Source organism: Geotrypetes seraphini, chromosome 4 (genome assembly GCF_902459505.1).
Source record: "Geotrypetes seraphini chromosome 4, aGeoSer1.1, whole genome shotgun sequence".
Taxonomy (NCBI): Eukaryota; Metazoa; Chordata; class Amphibia; order Gymnophiona; family Dermophiidae; genus Geotrypetes; species Geotrypetes seraphini.
The window spans coordinates 178,050,179-178,069,636 of NC_047087.1; the positions used below are offsets into that span (position 1 = coordinate 178,050,179).

The following is a 19,458-nucleotide window of genomic DNA, read 5'->3' on the forward strand; positions in this document are numbered from 1 at the left end:
TAACTTCTAGCTCAGGTGGTTAAACAGTCAAGAGGTTCTGCAAAGATCCTGCAATTAAACAATGCACAAGGAGGGAAGGTGAGAACAGATAAGGAAATCAATGATGTTTTTCTTGAGTACTATAAACAACTCTACCCTAAGCAATCAAAATTGTTAGATGGCATTATATATTTGAATAGTTTGTCCCTTCCACAGGTGTCTGAACAATCCCTAGTTATGCTTAATGCTCCTATATCAATAAAGTGTGTTTGGCCATTCAATCTGAAGCATTACTTAAAGCACCTGGATCAGAAGGATTTTGCATGGAGTTCTATAAATTACTGAAAGATGAGGTGACAACTCTTTTGATCAAGATCTTCAATGAATATGTTTGAACAGGGCGACTGGCGAACTATTTAAATGTAACCCAAATTATAGTCTTGCTGAAACCAAATAAAGACCCAGAACAGTTTTCAACATATCAACTGATATCATTACTTTGTGTAGACACTAAGTTACTCACAAACATTCTGGCAAACTGAATTGCATGTTGTCTGCCTTCTTTGCAATCTTGGATTAACAGGACTTTACCCCCAAAACAATAGAAATGGCGCTTTTTTGAAAGATTCATGGAAGATTCTCTTATTACTCCAGGCTCCCATGGCATTAATTCCATACCAGATAAAAAATAGTCTGCTTCTTCATTCCTTACGCACAGCATGGTCCAATCTGATTGGGGTATGGCAAGGGAACCCAAGGGTCACTCGTTATCTGTCTATATGTTGGAAATTTGCAATTTCAGCCAGGGTCAGACAAGGCTAGCTTTAGAAGGCTGGAGTCTAAAGTTTTGGGTTTTTATTGTCCCATGTTCTGCTTGCTAATGGAACTTTGAAGTCATGGTCCAATCTTTAGCAGCAATGTCAGCTTGAGCTTTGGGGATTTTCTGGCATATAAGCAACTTCAACATTATGTATGCTCTTTAGATGTTAATGGATTATCATTTCCTATAGAAGCCAGAATTCAAGAGTTCATAGAGTCCTATTTGGATGATGGCTTTTGGGTATCTGACCTCCATGGAGATCTTCAGAAACTTTATGTGCTGGCAAATAGGGATGCCTGTGCTCTCACTGGTATAGGGTCTTGGGAATATCTGAGGCCTCCTTGGACCTGAATGTGTTAATTAAGAAAATCCCAGAATTCTCAGTGAATGCAGACCTTCGAGAATGTCAATTTAGGACATTACATCAAGCATACTTTATTCAAGAGTCAGTTTCACAAATCGGGGTATATTACCTTTCCTATATGTCCAAAATGCTCACAACAGGTTAATACTTTTATCCACGCATTTTGATCATGTGCAAAGATAAAATATTTTTGGAGAGCAGTAATCAACTATGTAGGATGACTTTTACAGCATCCAATTCCACTCTCAGCGGTAGGCCTGCTACTCAATAAGTATGAGACCTTTCACCTTCCTCAACAAGGCCTTAGATTATTTTGGGGGAAAGTAGGAATGCTGATGAATAGAAGCATTTTAACTATTTTGGTTGGTGGGAATGCCCTTTCCTACTGGGCATGGCGTAATCGATTTCATACTCTCCTGTTATTGGAGCATAGAGCTGCTAAATCTATACCTAATGCAAAAAACTTTTCTTCAAATATGGGACCCTTACATTCAGTTCTTGTCACCTAAGGCTTGAAGTGATATTTTAAATTCCCTGTGACTCTCACTTAGAACTCCTGTAGCTGACATTTTTCAGTTTAGAGAGGGGGGTGGGGGGGTTCAGGGAGGGGGTTGGGGATAGGATGAAAGCACTGCTCATTTAACTTCTGGTACAAACTATGAGGAATCAGGCCACCAGAAGTAATCCTTCTTATCTTCAGGGAGGATAGAGGGTGTAGGCTCTTCACTTTATTGGTTGAGTCAGTTGTTCAATGACTTTCTATAATAAGAGTATAGTTCACATTTGTTATACTAGCAACTACATGCTTTAAAAAGCTTTAGCAAATATAGGGCTTTTAATTTTTAAGCTAACAGAGCATGTTGCTGAACAAGGTTAATTAAGTTAATTGTCAGTACACATAATTGCTGTGATGATTGTTTTCTTTCAGTCTGTTGCCGTATAATTTACATGGAGGAGGGACTGTTATGTATTCCATTGGGGGAGATGGCGGATTGTATTTTACTTGCAAACATGGATGTCCAAGGTTATATCATGATAAATCCTCTGTTGTTAAGCTGTTGTGAACATCAATAAAAATTGCTGAAAATGAACATGGAAAGTGTAAGTATATATATCCTGGCTTTCTAAAATTGGGATTTAGACACATATACAACATACACCAAAACGTAAATAGGGCTTCTAAAATGGCCACCATAGATGTAATGTGGCTGTCACATTTAGTTTTTCTTTCAGGATAACAAACATCTAATCTTCTCCTACCTCACCTTGTAGAAGCAGAGGACTTGGAGCGTATTTCCTGCTGTCAGCTTCAGCTGTAGCAGGTCCTGGTTCCGTTCATCAATTCTCTCCAGAAACTGTGAGTTCTCAATCTTCAGCTGCTGGAAGTCTACCTCATGCAGGACTTCCCCCATCTCTTCTTTCTATGGATCCAATTGAGAACCAGCAATGAGCCGTTTCTTTCTAAAGGCATGGTTTTAACAACTTCTGTTTGGTATTGTTTCTGCCCAGTTCTTTCAAAAGTCTTTGCACATGCAGTTACTCACCTGTTTCATCTGCAACATCAGTTTCTTCTTCTGCACTTTCAGAGCAGCAGTTTTCAATCGTAGTTTGTCAGTCAGCATGTCCTGAAAAATACACAAAATCAGGGGGGGTGTCAGTTTACAAATAATTTCTGCATGAAATGGCTCTGATAGATTGCTCAAACAAAACTTCAGCTTCAGACTCATTTGAGGTAAGTCATTAAGAGCTCCAGCTGACCCCCCTACTAAACCTGCTTCCATGTCCAAATTCACCCCACTCCTAGGGAAAATAGGTCTTTCTCTTCCAGTTTGATCCCAGTTTACCAAATTGCCTCAAAGCCTCTTTCACATCTGCTTGTTTAAGCTTCTGCACCTTCTGCAGTCTGGAAAAAGACCCCTAGGAGCATAAAAATAAGGCAGGGACAGCCAATGCCAACAGATACAGCTATTTTAAGTTTAAAGGTAGAGGGAGCTTCAGTTTCGGGTGGCCATCTAGGGTCCTGACATTTCCTCTCCAAGGGCATTCTTTATGGCTACCTAGTTCAGTTCTGTAAGCTACTGGGAAGTTTGCTATGAAGAGCTGGAGAAAGTCAGTGTGCAAGAGTCCAGAAACAAAAGCAAGCCCTGGAGGGTCAACATCTGAGTATTGAGGACTTCGTCAAAAACAGCCTACTAGAGAACAAGGAAGGTACATTAGAAAATGTGATTCATTATAACTACTTGCCTTTTTAAAAATTGTCCTTGATCTAAATCAGGCATGCACAACTTCGGCCATCGCCAGACCAGGTTTTCAGGATTTCCCCAATGAATATGCATGAGATCTATTTGCATGCACTGCTTTCAATACATATTCATTGGGGAAATCCTGAAAACCCGACTGGATTCGGCCCTCGAGGACCGAAGTTGTGCAGGCCTGATCTAAATTAATATCACCTTATGAAATTTTGAAATATTTGCTTGAATTTTTATATTTTGAACCTATTTTCTCTTTCTACAATCTACAGAGCCTATTATATTCCAGTTTCTATGAGATGGCTAATAGAAAGGATAATTTAGCCCTGATAATAGTCTTCAGTAGAGAAGACTATTATCAGGGCTATTCTGGTGGTCTCTTCTTCCACAGCTCAGATCAAGATAATACTTGTATATTGAGATTTGTTCTTGGAGCAAGGAGAAATTTCATGGTCAGAGAATTTTTTTCCTGATGTCTCTGTTAAGACACAGAAGAGCAGTCAAGGATTTCTATTTCTTCATCCTAGATCAGGGGTGTCCAATGTCGGTCCTCGAGGGCCGCAATCCAGTCGGGTTTTCAGGATTTCCCCAATGAATATGCATTGAAAGCAGTGCATGCACATAGATCTCATGCATATTCATTGGGGAAATCCTGAAAACCCGACTGGATTGCGGCCCTCGAGGACCGACATTGGACACCCCTGTCCTAGATCTTTGGCTCTGGGAATGATTTTTTTCTTGAAGTTTTCAAGTAAATGTTTGATAAGGTACAAAGAAGCAGCACAGTGCTGCCTTTGAAAAAGGAGGTCTCCTTACAGGCAGGGCAGGATTAATTTGTCAAGGGTCCCTAGGCACACAAGTACACTGGGCCCCCTGCCCCATCCTACCATGCCCCGCCCCCATTTACTTTCTTCTTTATTTCCACTTTTTTTTTTATTTTATTTTAAAATTCAAAACAAACAACAAAGATTACCATACCAGTGCCAGTATACAGTTTTTCTTCTATGCAACCTCCAAACTTCTCTGAACAAATCTCCCCTTCCTTCTTAGAGGAAGAGATCTTCAGCTGGCAGGGCTTTGTGAAGCCCATCAAATTATATTTTGCATATGGTTAGGAGGCATGAGGCATGGGGCATGGCGGGAAGAAAATGTAGTGCCCGTCAGTTTATTTGACTAATACATTTCTCACTTAGCTTTCAGAGATTAAAACCTCTTTCTTCAGGTCAGTAAACTATACTGCTGTTATAGTATCCCTGTCCTGACCTGAGGAAAGGAGTTATAGTCTCTGAATTAGTAAAAAATGTATTAAAATTAGTCCAATAAATAGGATCACCTTATTTCCATTTTCTATTAATAAATGATTATTAACACAGCTACAATACTTTATCCTAAAGCAAAAAGAAATAAACAAATAGAAATATTTTTCTACCTTTGTTGGCTGGTTTCTGCTTTCCTCATCTTCTCATCCTTCCTTCCATCCACTGTCTGCCCTCTTTCTGCCTCTTCCATATGGCATCTGCTCTCTTCCTATGCCTCTTCCAGAAATTGTCTGCTTCTCCCTTCCATCTCTTCCTCCCCCCCCCCCAATTGGTGTGGCATCCATCTTCCTCCTTTCCCTCCTCCAATGGTCTGGCATTTCTCTCCTCTCCTTCCCTTCCCTCTCCCACACCCCCATGGTCTGGCATTTCACACTCTCCTTTCCCCCAATTCCATCAGCATCTGCCCCCTTTCTTTCCCTCCAACCCAATTTCATCCAGTATCCTTCCCCCTTATGTCTCTCTCCCCTTTCCCTGCACACCAATTCCATCAACATCTGCCCCCTTTCTCTCCCCCCACATGTCTATGTCGGAGGGGGCCCGCTGAAGAAACAGAGGACTCAGGTGTTTGGGTTTTTTCCTTTGGCAATGCGGGCCCCCCGGGAAAGATCAGCAGCGCTAGGGTCCCCCCCTGGGAGATCAACAATACTGCCCTCCCCCCCCCCGGCATTAACAGCAATGAAACAGAATAAGTAACATTGGAGGGGGTGGACCGGCAGATGCGGGGAGTTGCTACAAGGCCTCGCGATGACTGCATCTGCCGATCCACCCCCCTCCAACGCCACTTCTTCCCTGAGCAGAGCCGGCAGATGCAGTCATCGCAGGACCTTGCAGCAACTCCCCACATCTGCCAGTCCACACCCCTCTGACATCACTTATTCCGGTTAATTGCTGTTGATACTGGGGGGGGGGAGGTGGTGTTGTCAATCTCCCAGTGGGGGTGCCAGCATGCCAATCTTTCCCGGAGACCTATGTTGCTAAAGGAAAAAAAACTCCCACCTGAGTCCTTTGTTTCTTCAACGGGCCCCCCCTGACCACTTCGGGCCCTAGGCAAGTGCCTACTGGGCCTACCCATTAATCCAGCCCTGCTTACAGGTGATCAACATCCTGGTGAAGTAGGAGTTAATCCTGTAGCCAGGACTTATCCATCATGGGATGCAATATCCTCTTGAACCAAGAATGTTCCTTCAGGGGCTTCTGTCTAGGAGTGAAGGACTAGGACAGCTGTTGTAGTTGGTAATTCGATCATTAGATATGTAGATATCTGGATGGCTGGTGGACATTAGGATTTTCTGGTCATTTGCCTGGTGTGAAGGTGGCAGACCTGACGCATAACCTAGATAGGATTTTAGATAGTGCTGGGGAGGAGCCAGCTTCTTGGTACCAATGACATAGGAAAATATGGGAGTGAGGATCTTGAACCCAAATTTAGTCTCTTAGATAGAAAGCTGAAATCCAGATCCTTCAGGGAAGCATTTTTGGAAATGCTTCCTGGTCTACATGCAGAACCTGATAGGCAGGAAGAGCTCTGAAATCTCAATGTGTGGTTGAGATGATGGTGTAGGGATGAAGGATTTAAATTTGTTAGGAAATGGGCAACATTCTGGAAATGGGGAAGCCTGTTCCAAAAGGATGGATTCCACCTTAACAAGGATGGAACCAGACTGTTGATGCAACATTTAAAAAAGGAGATAGAACAGTTTTTAAAAATGGGGGGAAAGCCAACAGTTACCTAGGAGTGCATGGTATAATGAGCAGCCTATGCCTGCTAATAGTGGTCCTATAGCAGTGGAGCCTCTATTAAACCCACATATTCCTGAGTTTGATACTATTCCCTTCAAGAACACTAGAGGTAGCAAGTCTGCACAATTGCTTGTAGCACACAGCACACATTGCAGGAGTTATGCCCTTAATCAACAGACAGGGAGCTGTAGAACAGTCCGTGAAGCTCCAGTACCTGGAGCTTGGGGGCATGATTGTAGATTCTTAAATGCTAAAGCTGAATTGCTAGAAAGGAGAGCAGGACAGTTGTAAGCACTTAGGCTACAGGTCAGAGAATTCTCAGGGCTGAGAGGTGAGGCTGAAAGTGAACAGCCTACTGCTATGGAGCTTGAGGAGGCTGGTTCAGAGGCTATAGTTCCAGAGAGCCTGCCATGTCAGCCGATGGAAGTTGAACCAGACCAGCAGCAGCAGGACATGGACATTTGCTAATATATTAAGGCAAGTAAAAAACTATTGACTTACCTGAAAGCAAAGTTAAAGCTTGATTTTGGAATTGAAGAAAACTTTTAATTTTGTTTTCCTGCTGGTAACCTGTGTGTTGAAACTAAGTGCCACAAAGAACTGTTTTTGCTACCTGAGACTGAGATTTGCCAGAGTTTGTTTGAAAAATATTTTTTGTTTCTCTACTGACTTTTGGTTTTCCTCTTTGAGTGCTTGGGGGGGGAGGTGCAGACCAAAGCACAGTGAGAGAATGACAAAGGGAGCTTTGTGTTTTAATTCTGTGGTGGGAAAGTGGGCTCCTGTTCAGTAAAATTTCCAGCACACAAAGCACGTCTCTTCAGCCAGCAGTTAGACACTCTGGCCCTGGTGTGGGCTGTGTCATCAAGCACCCCGAGTTGAGAACTTTTTTTGGAAAGGCTTTTATCATTGCTTGTTCTTGGACTTATCTTTTTGTGCCTGCAGGAGTTACTGTGAATTCAGGACTTAGAAACATAGAAACATAGAAGATGACGGCAGATAAGGGCCATAGCCCATCAGGTCTGCCCACCCCCCAGTCTACTATCCTAGGGATCCCACTCCTGGTGGCAGGTTCCCTTGGCTTAATCCTCTAAGGGATCCCACTTGGGCATCCCATTTGCTCTTAAATTCTTGCACGCTCTTTGCCTCGATCACCTGCACTGGGAGCTCGTTCCAAAGATCAACCACTCTCTCGGTGAAGAAATATTTCCTGGTGTCGCCATGAAATTTCCCGCCCCTGAGTTTGAGCGGATGCCCTCTTGTGGCTGAGGGTCCTTTGAGAAAGAGAATCTCTTCTTCCATCTCGATACAGCCGGTAATATACTTAAACGTCTCAATCATGTCTCCTCTCTCCCTACGTTCCTCGAGTGAGTACAGCCGCAAATTTTTCAGCCTTTCCTCGTACGATAGATCCTTGAACCCTGAGACCATCCTGGTGGCCATCCATTGCACCAACTCTACTCTCAGCACATCTTTTCAGTAGTATGGCCTCCAGAATTGCACACAGTATTCCAAAGGAGGCCTCACCATGGTTCTGTATAATGGCATTATGACTTCAGGCTTCCGGCTGACGAAACTCCTGCGGATGCAACCTAACAACTGTCTTGCCTTAGATGAAGCCTTCTCCACATGATCAGCAGTTTTCATGTCTGCGCTGATGATCACTCCCAAGTCTCGTTCTGTTGAAGTTCTAGCTAAGGTTTCACCATTCAAGGTGTAAGTTCTGCACGGATTTCTGCTGCCAAGGTGCATGATCTTGCATTTCTTAGCGTTGAAGCCCAGCTGCTAGGTCGAGGACCAAAGCTCCAACAAATGTAGGTCCTGTGTCATACTATTGGGTGAATTGCCATCTCACACTATATTGCATAGTTTGGCGTCGTCAGCGAATAACGTTACCTTACCTTGAAGCCCCTGAGTTAGGTCCCCTATGAATATGTTGAAAAGGAGCGGGCCCAAGACTGAGCCTTCTGATATAGCACAGTTACTTACCATAACAGGTGTTATCCAGGGACAGCAGGCAGGTATTCTCTACATGTGGGTGACATCATCTACGGAGCCCCAGACAGTCTCGCAAACAAACTTGCTTGAAGATCTTCAAGCTTGCGAGTGTACCGCACATGTGCCTACCCGCCCGAGTCAGGGCGTGCCTCTCCTCAGCGTGGCCTCAGTTCAGATAGCTAGCAAAGAAGCCAACCAGGAGAGGTGGGTGGGTTGCGAGAATATCTGCCTGCTGTCCCTGGATAACACCCGTTATGGTACGTAACTGTGCTTTATCCCAGGACAAGCAGGCAGCATATTCTCTACATGTGGGTGACCTCCAAACTAACCAAAAAGGGACGGAGGGAGAGTTGGCAATTTAGGAGAACAGATTACGCAGGAGAACAGATTTCACATGCCCCCTTCTGCAGAGGGGGCACGTGAAACAGAAAACCTCTGGAAAGATTGGAAGAGAGCATCCACCAGCGGAGAGATCGTTTCAACAAAGGAGTCACCGCAATCCGACGAAAGACCTTATCGCGATCCTGTCGCCACTGCGAGGCAGGGTCCACTGAGGAATGCGAAAGTGAAGTCTGGCAAAAGGCCTCACATGAACGGTGGAGGCCATGTGCCTCAGCAGGACCAACATGCTCTTGGCCGAGATGGTTGAAAGAAGAGACACACTCCAGCAAAGTCGGACGAGAGCCTCCAGACGAGGCTGAGGCAGAAATGATCAGAGTCGAAGCGTATCCAACACCGCTCCGATGAACTGGAGAGATTGGGACAGACACAACTGGGACTTGGGGAAGTTGATCTCGAAACCCAGACGTTGAAGGAACAGAATAGTCTGTTGGGTTGCTGCAATAACCTCCAGTCGAGACGACACTTTGATGAGACAGTCATCGAGATAAGGGAATACTTGAAAACCCTGCGTCCGCAGGGCTGCTGCAACCACTACAAGACACTTTGTGAACACCCTCGGGGACGACGCAAATCCGAAAGGGAGAACACAATACTGTAGATGGAGATTCCCCACCCGAAATCTCAAGAACTGGCGAGAGGCTGGATGAATCAGGATGTGCGTGTAGGCCCCTTTGAGATCCAGGGAGCATAACCAGTCCCTCTCGTCCATTAGGGGGTACAATGTTGGAAGAGAGAACATGCAAAACGTTTCCCTGACCAGACATTTGTTGAGAGCCCTCAGATCCAGAATGGGGCGCAAGTCCCCAGTCTTCTTGGGGACCAGAAAAAACCGGGAATAAAACCCTGAGTTTTGCTGGCACACAGGGATCTCCTCAACAGCCTAGATGCGGAGGAAAGCCTGAGCCTCCCAAAGCAGAAGGGGAAGTTGTGACCCGTCAGAAGGAAACTCCCATAGGGGCTGAACTGGAGGCACATGCCAGAAATGAAGAGTACCCCTCCCGAATTATGGTGAGAACCCAGGAGTCGGATGTAATCAACTTCCACTGATGATATAAATGACGGAGCCGACCCCCGAAGGGCACTGGCGTGCTCCGACTGGAATTGTCAAAAGAACAGCGCCGGCTTGGCCGCCACAGATGTCTGAGGTTTAGAGGGACGCTGCTGTTGCTGAGGGCGCCGGGGAGGCACTACGGGAGAGAGCCGGGGTGGACTTCTGCAGGTAGCGCAGTGGCGGAAGCTTGTACTGCTTAGCAGGGGGGAGCTCGTGCTTTAGGCCGCACCAGGGAGGCAAAGGACCACTCATGCTCCGAAAGGCATTTTGTAGCTACCTCGATCGAGTCGTCAAAGAGCTCGTTCCCCACGCAAGGAAGATTCGCCAAGCAATCCTGCAAATTCGGGTCCATGTCCACGATGCGCAGCCAGGCCAAGCGACGCATCGCCACCGCAAAGACCATGACCCGAGATGACAGCTCAAAGGCGTCGTACGCGGCCTGGAGCATATAAAGATGTATCTGGGATAGCATCTCCAAAAGCTAATGGAACTCCGGCTGACAGTGAGCGGGTGAGTCAGGAAGAAAAGACTGCAGGACCTTCAGGCAGTGTCTGAAATAGGAGGTGAAAATAAAGTTATAATTAAGGATACGGTTCGCCATCATTGAGTTCTGATAGAGCCGGCGACCAAATTTGTCAATTGTCTGCCCCTCCCTGCCCGGAGGGACAGCAGTGTAGACCCTGGAAGGGTTAGATTTTTTCAACGAGGATTCCACAACCAGGGACTGATGGGAAAGCTGCGCCTTCTCAAAGCCCTTACATGGAACCGTGCGATAGCGAGATTCCAGCTTGGAAGGGATGGCAGGAATGGCATAAGGGGTCCCCAGATTCCGGAAGAATGTCTGCCTCAGAACCTGATTCAGTGGAAGACGTAAAGACTCCCTAGGAGGATGGGGGAGCTCCAACTCATCCAAATATTCTTGGGTGTACCGGGATTCAGACTGGAGGTCCAGCTGAAGAGCCTTACCCATGTCAGAGACAAACCTCGCAAAGGAGGAGGTCCGAGAAGAAAGGATCTCGTGAGGCGAGGAAGACCTGGAATGTCGAGCCGCTGAAAAGGAAGGGGACGCTTCCCTAGAATACAGAGCAGGCATGTCTGAGTCCCGAGAAAAGGACAAGGAAGTCCTGCTCCGAGGCCCTGGGGAGGTTGAAGAGCGCCCGTATTGCATCCTACCGGGGGAAGACCCCGGGGTTCGGGGAACTGGAAAAGAAGCAAACCTCCCTAATGGCTTCGAAGGAGGGGTCCTTGACCTCGACCTGCCTCGTCCCGGAGAGACAGACATGGAGGGCGGTCTGCGAGAACAAGAGGTGCGCCTCGGCCGCACCAATGCCTCAATGTGCCTCGAGGTCTGCGGGGCAGGAGACCTATCTCATTAAGGTGAATCCCTCGGCTGCTTCGAGGGCAGGTGTCTCGAGGTCGAGGATGACTTCGGCAGGTGCTTCGAACAAGGCTTACGGGTCGGATATCTCAGCCTCGAAGCAGCAGGGGAAGAACCACTAGAAGACAGTCGGCAAGACCGACGAGACCTATCCCGAGGGGCCTCGAGCAGATGCTCAGGCTGCCCTGCTGACAGCAGGGTTGAGGCAGGGGCAAGCTGGCTCAAGATCGAGGAGATCTGAGTCTTCAAAATGGCCTTTAACATGTCCTCGAACATCGGCACCGAGACCATTGGATCAGGTCGGACAGGTGTAGCAGTGCGTTCCAACGAGGGCGACCTCGAGGAAGAATATTCCCTATGAGTGGAGGCACGCTTGGAGGAAGGTCTCGACGGGGCTTGGACCACCGCACCCACATGAGACCCCAGGGAAGGCTTCTTCGCTAGCGTACCTGAGGGAGGAAGAGAAGACTTACCCGAAGCCACAGGTCTCATTGGAGCAGTCACCGAAGCCTTGATGGAAGAGGGCGACTTCGAGGTCGTGGTCTTTGAGGCCGAGGCCCCCGCCGGGGCCGAGGTTGCGCCTACCGAAGGATCCATGTCCCCAAAGAGATTGAGGATCTTCGCCCATCTTCTACCAAGCGCCGGCAGATGAAGAGTAGCACAGTGCGGGCAGGATTCAGTCCGGTGATCGGCCCACAGGCACTCAATGCACCAACGATGAGGGTCGGTAATAGAAATAACCCGACCGCACTTAGTGCACTTTTTAAACCCGGTAACAGGCCGGGACATAGGGCCAAAACCACCGCCGCGGCCGCACGAGGTCTGGCGGCCCAGTCAGACCCAGGTCTTCCGGGTCTATGGAAGATGAAGTTTTAAAGTTATTATTTATTTATTTTTTTTAGAACTGCGCCGCACAGCGACTCACCCAATTCAAAACAAAAAAGGAGCAAGCCGCAGTGCAAGAGGCACTTAGCGATCAAGCAGAGCAGAGGAACAGGGCTTCTGGCTGTCAGCATAGCTAGCATTCAGCATTTTCAGTTGGCATAACTAATGTCAGCGAAGGCCTATGGGAAATTATATCAATCTAACTTTGGCATGTGAATGCAGATAGACCCTGAGTGTAGGCAGACTGTTTCATATGGCCCGAAAAGACGGTGTTAAATAGCCCTGATTGAATCATGTTTAGCTAAAAGGTGTTAATGTGTTAATGTCTGATTAAGAGGGTGCTTAGGACAATGGGTCCAGGTGCACAGATAACTAAAGTTAATCAGAAACTATTGTCAGAGGCATACTGGAAATTACATTTGACCATAGCCTATTCTTCGGCTGTCTAGCACAAGTTTACTAAGGATGGGGAGATTTAACTTCTATTGAAGCTCTATAGTTTTCTATATTCAGAATAGGATTCCAAGCTATAAAAGCCTCCTCTCTGAAACACACAGGGAGCTCTCTCTTTCTCTGTCTATCCTTCTTTTTATCTATGGAACACGAAGCTTAGACCATCACCCCATCACCCTTTTCTCTCTCTCTCTGCCTTTCCCTGGAACTTCACGCTTCCTTCTGGACTCTGTAAGGTAGGGAAACTGCTTTGCTCTCTACTTAATTGTAATGCTTCAGAATATTGCTTTTCTGTAAGACTATTTCTATAATATATTCTTTATGCAATCACCTCTATCTGTGCCTCTTTGATTCTACTTCCTGGTGAATCTTCAGTGAGGGAACTGAACCTGGGACCTGGCGTGTGTAAGGGCGCCTCTCAAGTGACCCCACCAACCATATATTGTGAGGGCCACTAACAAACCTTACACTGGCTCCGCAGAAAACTAAGAACTGAGGCCACAATGAGGAAACACGCGCCCTGACTCGGGCGGGAAGGCACATGCGCGGTACACTCGCAAGCTTGAAGATCTTCAAGCAAGTTTGCTTGCAAGACTGTCCGTTCGGGGCTCCATAGATGACGTCACCCACATGTAGAGAATATGCTGCCTGCTTGTCCTGGGATAAAAGAACTTACCAGTTTTGTGTTTTTGTTTCTTGCTTTGCCTTTGTGGTGTACAAGCCAGGCAGAGCACTGCAATGTTTTAAGCTTGGAAGAAGCCCCAGAGACTACTGACTTTTGTTTGCTTTATGATAAACACTGTGGGAGCCATTCTGTCATTTTTGGACATTAAGAACTGTGTTTGATTTTCTTCTTCTATTTTTTTTTGATGCACTATTTCTTGGCTGATTGGAAAGCTACGTACATTTTGAGTTTGAATCAACCTATAATAAAATATAGTCTTGGTTGAGCTCCATGAACATTGTTGGTGTGGGTGTTTTTAAAGTTTGAACTGCTCAGTCTCCAGAAACCTGATGCACCCCCTAGAGATGCATAATAAATCTGTCACTTGCCACCTAGGGGTGTCTGTGACAATGGCTCAATGTGGCATACAGTATATGGAGGATATAATGATAATGATGTGATGCCAAGCCAAGGGAGAAGAGGTCAGTAGTGCGCTGGGAAATGTGGTACAGAGTTGACAATAGCACAAAGGAAAAAAAATTGATTTGTAAATAGCCTACACAGACGCAGAGAGATGAAACCAAGGCTGTATTGTAAGGGAAGCCAATGTGTATTGTAATAGAGAAACAAAAGAAGACACGAGAGCAAGCAGGTTTCATGGGAAGCCAGATGCCCTGGAAAAGTAGATAAGTTAGTAACTATGGAAATGAAGTTAATAAAGTTAAAATATTACTATAGAGCAGTGTCTCTCAAACTTTTTAAGCTCTTGCACACTAAACAGAGCAAATGTTTTTCATGGCATATTATAATTGAAATTATAAAATTGCAAAACCAACAAAAAGTTAAATTTGAGAGTTATTTATTTAAAGATCTTTAAGCTATGTATGGGTAATTGTAACAATGGTGAAACTAAAGTAGATAGAATAAAATTGCTAATCAAGGCAATGGATGTGCTTGTTTTTGAGTGCAAATTAACTTGAAACCTGGCTCGATAGTCAACAAGCAAACATGCATTTCGTCATCCACCATTTGCAGTTGTTCTCTTTTTTTCTATTTAATTTCTGTCAGAGCTGAAAATCCAAGTTTACAAAGATAAAAAGATCTAAACAGTAACAAAGCCTTGATTGCTTTGTTGCTCAACTTAGGATAACTATTGCATAAAAATAAAAAATAAAATTACTTGTCATTAGTTTACAAGGACCAATCACGTCAAAGAATGATGCTTGTCTGGGCGGTTGTATCCTTACGCACATAGATGCTCATAAATTTGACAGACTCTTGAATAAGCAATGTATATGTCATCTATTCTAGTGTATACTTATGAACGGAATTTTCAAAATTAAAGTAAAATTCTGGAATCTCTTGTGGCACACCCGGAATCTCTTCAGAGCACACCACTGTACCTTAGCACACAGTTTGAGAGACACTGCTATAGACCAAGTTTAGGTAATAGAGAAATATGAAAATATAAAAGATTCCAGTGAGCAAAGCCAATTTCAGCCTATACTAAGCATGGACACATGATAAATTGTGTAGGTTAAAACACATCATAGATTAGAAAAAATATAAAAAGACAGTATAGCAATGCAGAATTGGTATAGTCAGCTCTGAGATTGAGACGAGCAACATCTTCCTTGCACAACTATATTAGCTGCATATAATTTGTAATTGGCTTAATATAATTTAAATTGTTAAATAAAAGAGAAATTTCATTATACTTGTGTGAGTCTCTTTGGTGGTCATTCTCTGTTGAATGGTGATTGCAGCCTCTCCAACACAGTCCTTGAAGAATACTATTGATAAAGGATATTTAGGGAATCTCAATAGATAGGTTTCAACAATTGTGAAAGGAAGCCAGGAGTGTTTAAGGGGAGAGCAGAATAAAGGATGCAAATTGTCTCTGGCAACTTCTAAACAGCCTGTAGATGCAGGAAAAAACACAATTTCAAGTGTCTGTACACAAATGTTAATAAACTAATAAATAAAATGGGAGAATTAGAATATATAGCATTAAATGAAGAGGCAGATATAATAGGTATTTCAGAGATCTGTTAGAAGGAGGACAGTTATCACAATGATAGAATGGATCAAATTGGAGGGAATGTTGCGCTATACGTTAAAGAGGGAATCAAGTCAAACAAAATAAATGTTCTACATGAAACAGTGTGGAATCCTTATGGGTAGAAATTCCATCTGTGAAGGGAAGGAGTTTACTGGTAGGGCTATATTACTATCCACTAGGACAGAACAAACAAACAGATGAAGAAATGTTTACAGAAGTTAGGAAAGCTGGCAAATTGGGCAACAGTATAATAATGGGTGATTTCAATTACCAAAAATAAATCAATATATCCAACCTTAGAGCCTGTGGAATGCCAAGGGAAGCGATTTAACAGATGGCATTTTCAGCGTATGTTGGATATCATTAGAAGAAAGCCGGTGAATTTAAAGCATTATCATGTGCCCCTGAAGCAGCGGTTGATGACCTGCAAAAACGGAACCCCGTCAGGTGATAATTTACAACTTGGAAGTGGCGAGATTGGGACACCTAAGTGATTAAGTTTGAGTATGAACGCTAAACACTGAACTGTGTCCTGATTCATTCGCCCTTTCTAAGTGCTTATACTTTCATGCTTCATTTATGCTTTGTCTTTGTAATGTCAAGAGCTTTTTATCACAGTTTCTTTTCTGCACGAGTAAGATAGTTGATTATATAAATATGAGAATATGAACTATACATATATGAAAGCAAAAAGTGGAGTCTCATCAATACTTCAACTGGGGAGGTGATGATCTTTCATTGATCCAAAGTCTTAAATTTGTAAAAATCTTAATCAATATATAATTAGTCTGAACCTCTCTTTTGGTTTATAGTCTTTATTGATGCATAATCATACTGATCTGACACGGTCCATACTTTAGCTCTGCCGAGCCTACAAACATCATGTCGGGTCAGTCTGATTAAGATTTTCACAAATCTAAGACTTTGATCAATGAAAGACCACCTCTCTAGTTGAAGTATTGTTGAGATTCCACTTTTTGTTTTTCTGTTTGGTCTCATAGAGATTTGGTTCCCTTTGTCTTTTGGATTGTCTGTGCATATACGAGACTGATGTGGTGGTTTTTTTTGCCTATGAAAGAATGTGACCCAACCATTTAAACGTACCAAGCTTTGATCTAATGGTTTGAACGCTTTTCTAAACTGAGACTTTTTTCTCCATTAGTGAACATGATAGATTCATACTTGCACACTTTCACACTATGTGAGCTCTAAGGTTAAATATATTGATTTATTTTTGTGAATGACTGGATATCCAATTTCCTCTATTTTTGAAGTGGAAGTGATTTCAACAACCCCAATACTGACTGGATAAATGTTACATCAGGGAGCACAAAGTAAAATTCTTAGACATGATAAATGACTGCTTCTTGGAGCAGCTGACCTAGAAACCAACAAGAGGAGAACTACACTTCCCCCTCCATATTCGCGGTTTCACCAATTGCGGTTTCGGTTATTCATGGTTTTTCGTTTTCAGGCTCCACCCCCAATGTTATGACAGAGAAAATTGCTGGAAGCAGCGTTGTACAGAGAAAATCGCTTCTCCCAGCATTGTACAGAGGAAATCATTGCACTTTCTTCACAGGAACAGGTCAGGTTATTCGCAGTTTTAGCATATTCTCTAGGGTTTTTAACAGAATACCGCAAATAAAATACAAAAAGTTATTCGCAGTTTTTCTGTATTCGCTGAGTTGTTTTTCCCCTATCACTGCGAATACGGAGGGGGAAGTGTATTTTAGATCTAATCCTTAATGGAATGAAGGGCATAGTACAAGAGGTAACAATGTTGGGTCTGCTGCAAAAAAAGTGATCACAACATCATCAAATCTGAGCTAATATCAAGAGTGAAGTCACTAAGGAAATCTACTGTAGCAGCACTTAATTTTCAAAAGGGCAATTACGATAAAATGAGGAAAATTGTTAAAAAGAAGCAATAAGGATTGGCTGCAAAGGTTAGGACTCTAAATCAGGCATGGACATGGAAATACCATCTTGGAAGCCCAGGCCAGATATATTCCACATATTAAAGAAAGAAGAGCAATTGACAGCCATGGTTAAAAGTTGAAGTGAAAAAGGCTATTATAGCCAAAAGAAAATCCTTCAAAGAAAGGAAAAAGGATTCAAATGAAGAAAATAAAAAGCAACAAACTCTGGCAAGTTAGATGCAAAACACTGATGAAAAAAAAAGGCTAAAAGTAAAGAGAAACTTGCCACAGAGGCAAAAACTCATAGTAACTTTCTCAGGTACATCAGAAGCAGAAAGCCTGTGAGGGAACAGGTGGAACCATTAGATCATCAAGGAACAAAATGGGCATTCAGGAAGGATAAGGCCATAGCGAAGCGATTCAATTAATTCTTTGCTTTGGTCTTTATGGAAGAAAATGTAAGATATCTACCTGTACCAGAAATGGTTTTCAAGGGTAAGAAACTGAAAAATCTCAATGAATCTGGAAGACATACTGAGCCAAATCAAGAAATTAAAGAGTGATAAATCATCTGGACAGGATATCATACTCTCCAGGGTACTGAAAGAACTCAAACATGAAATTGCTGATCTGATGTTAATGATATGTAACCTGTCGTTAAAATTGTCCATAGTACCCGACGAACAAAGGGTGACCAATGTAACCAATTTTTAAAAAGGGTTCCAGGGTGATCCAGGAAATTACAGACTGACTTAAGTGCCAGGCAAGATAGTGGAAACTATTATAAAGAATAAAATTACACAACATGTAAACAACCATGATTTAATGGGATAGAATCAGAATGAGTTCAGCCAGCATAGACCGTCTAAAATTAACTATCACTTTAAGAAATTAAACACTGTCCATACCGTGTATGTGCGGGTGCCTTCCTGCCCACTGCCATCAGTTTTTTGTTTTCCACAGAGTGAAAAAGTCATATTTTGGTTCTCTCTTCACACAACTTTCGGCGTGTATCATATGCATTTTTAATATATGTTTTTGATATTCATTAATTTTCTGCATGTATTACAGTAGTTGCGCATGTTTTGTGCCTTCCCAAATTAAATGTACTTTCAATTTATTTAATTACCAGTATTACTAAAAGGAGTGCTTTTAGACCTCGGCGTACTAGCCTCCCACTTCTTGCTGAGGAACCTCAGTGTTTATTCTCTCAGGGTAGTTGACCTCCCAATAAATTTTTAGACTTTTGGGTCAGTTTTGAAGCAGCGTTGAGAATAGCCAACTCCATTATTGAGGATCCTCTTCACAGCCCTATTCTAGGGGCCATCGACTTCAACGTCCAGCTCTACCTCAGCTACTTCAGTGCTGCCACCATTGGGGGAACTATGTAAGAAGCACAAGCACTGTTCCCCCTCCAATGCTGCTGCATCACAAGCATCTTCTCCATAAAAAAGAACCCAAACAAATCCCGAAAGGATGCCTTTGTGCATGCACATTCTGTGCCAACAACTGCATAGGCCCAAGTTCCAGTACCAGCGCAGCAAGCAGCACAATAGTGTGCCAGCACTATTGCACAAGCGCTATCTTCACAGCAGAAAGTGCATTTTGTGCCTCCTAACGCACAAGCGCTAACTCTACAATAGCAAGTGAACTCTGTGCCACCAACTGCACTGGTGCTCTAGTTCCAGCAACAGGTGCCATATGTACTAACTACCGTACAAGCCCCTGCTCTCCAAGATCATCTGAATATGCTGCTGTGGAATGGGCTAGCTGGGCTACTGCAGTCGCACACTGTGCTAAATACTGTCAACACACCCAAAGCTTTGACTGGGTCCAAGCAAGGTAAGCAAAATACCACAGGCCGTTGCTTTCAGACTCCTGCATGTGCATTATGTATGCTTAATGAAGGCATTGATGACATGCATCTTATCACCTGCGTCTATTGCCGCATCGTCATGGGGGGGTAGAGCGTATTGCATGACTCCCGATGCCTTTCACGGCATCCACGTTGATGCTATCCTACACCCCCTCTGAGGTCGCAGATCTACTCCTAGACATCATAGCATGACCCATGACAAGACATCTTGCTAGACAACCCCCTTGTCACTCCCGCCATTGTTCTAGGTCTTTGAGGCAATATGATGAGGACTATGATTCTGACTTGTCTCTTCC

General features: G+C 43.9%; 1 protein-coding gene across 1 annotated transcript in view; it reads right to left on the minus strand.

Annotated features, from left to right (window-relative positions):
* Positions 1-19,458, minus strand: part of CCDC113 (coiled-coil domain containing 113) — a 129,272-nt gene that overhangs the window by 34,856 nt on the left and 74,958 nt on the right. Inside the window, exons 5-6 of the mRNA XM_033942942.1 lie at positions 2,708-2,788; positions 2,429-2,584 (exon numbers count right to left, since the gene is read on the minus strand). Of these exons, the coding sequence (XP_033798833.1) occupies positions 2,429-2,584; positions 2,708-2,788 (237 nt within the window). The remainder of the gene's footprint in view (positions 1-2,428; positions 2,585-2,707; positions 2,789-19,458) is intronic.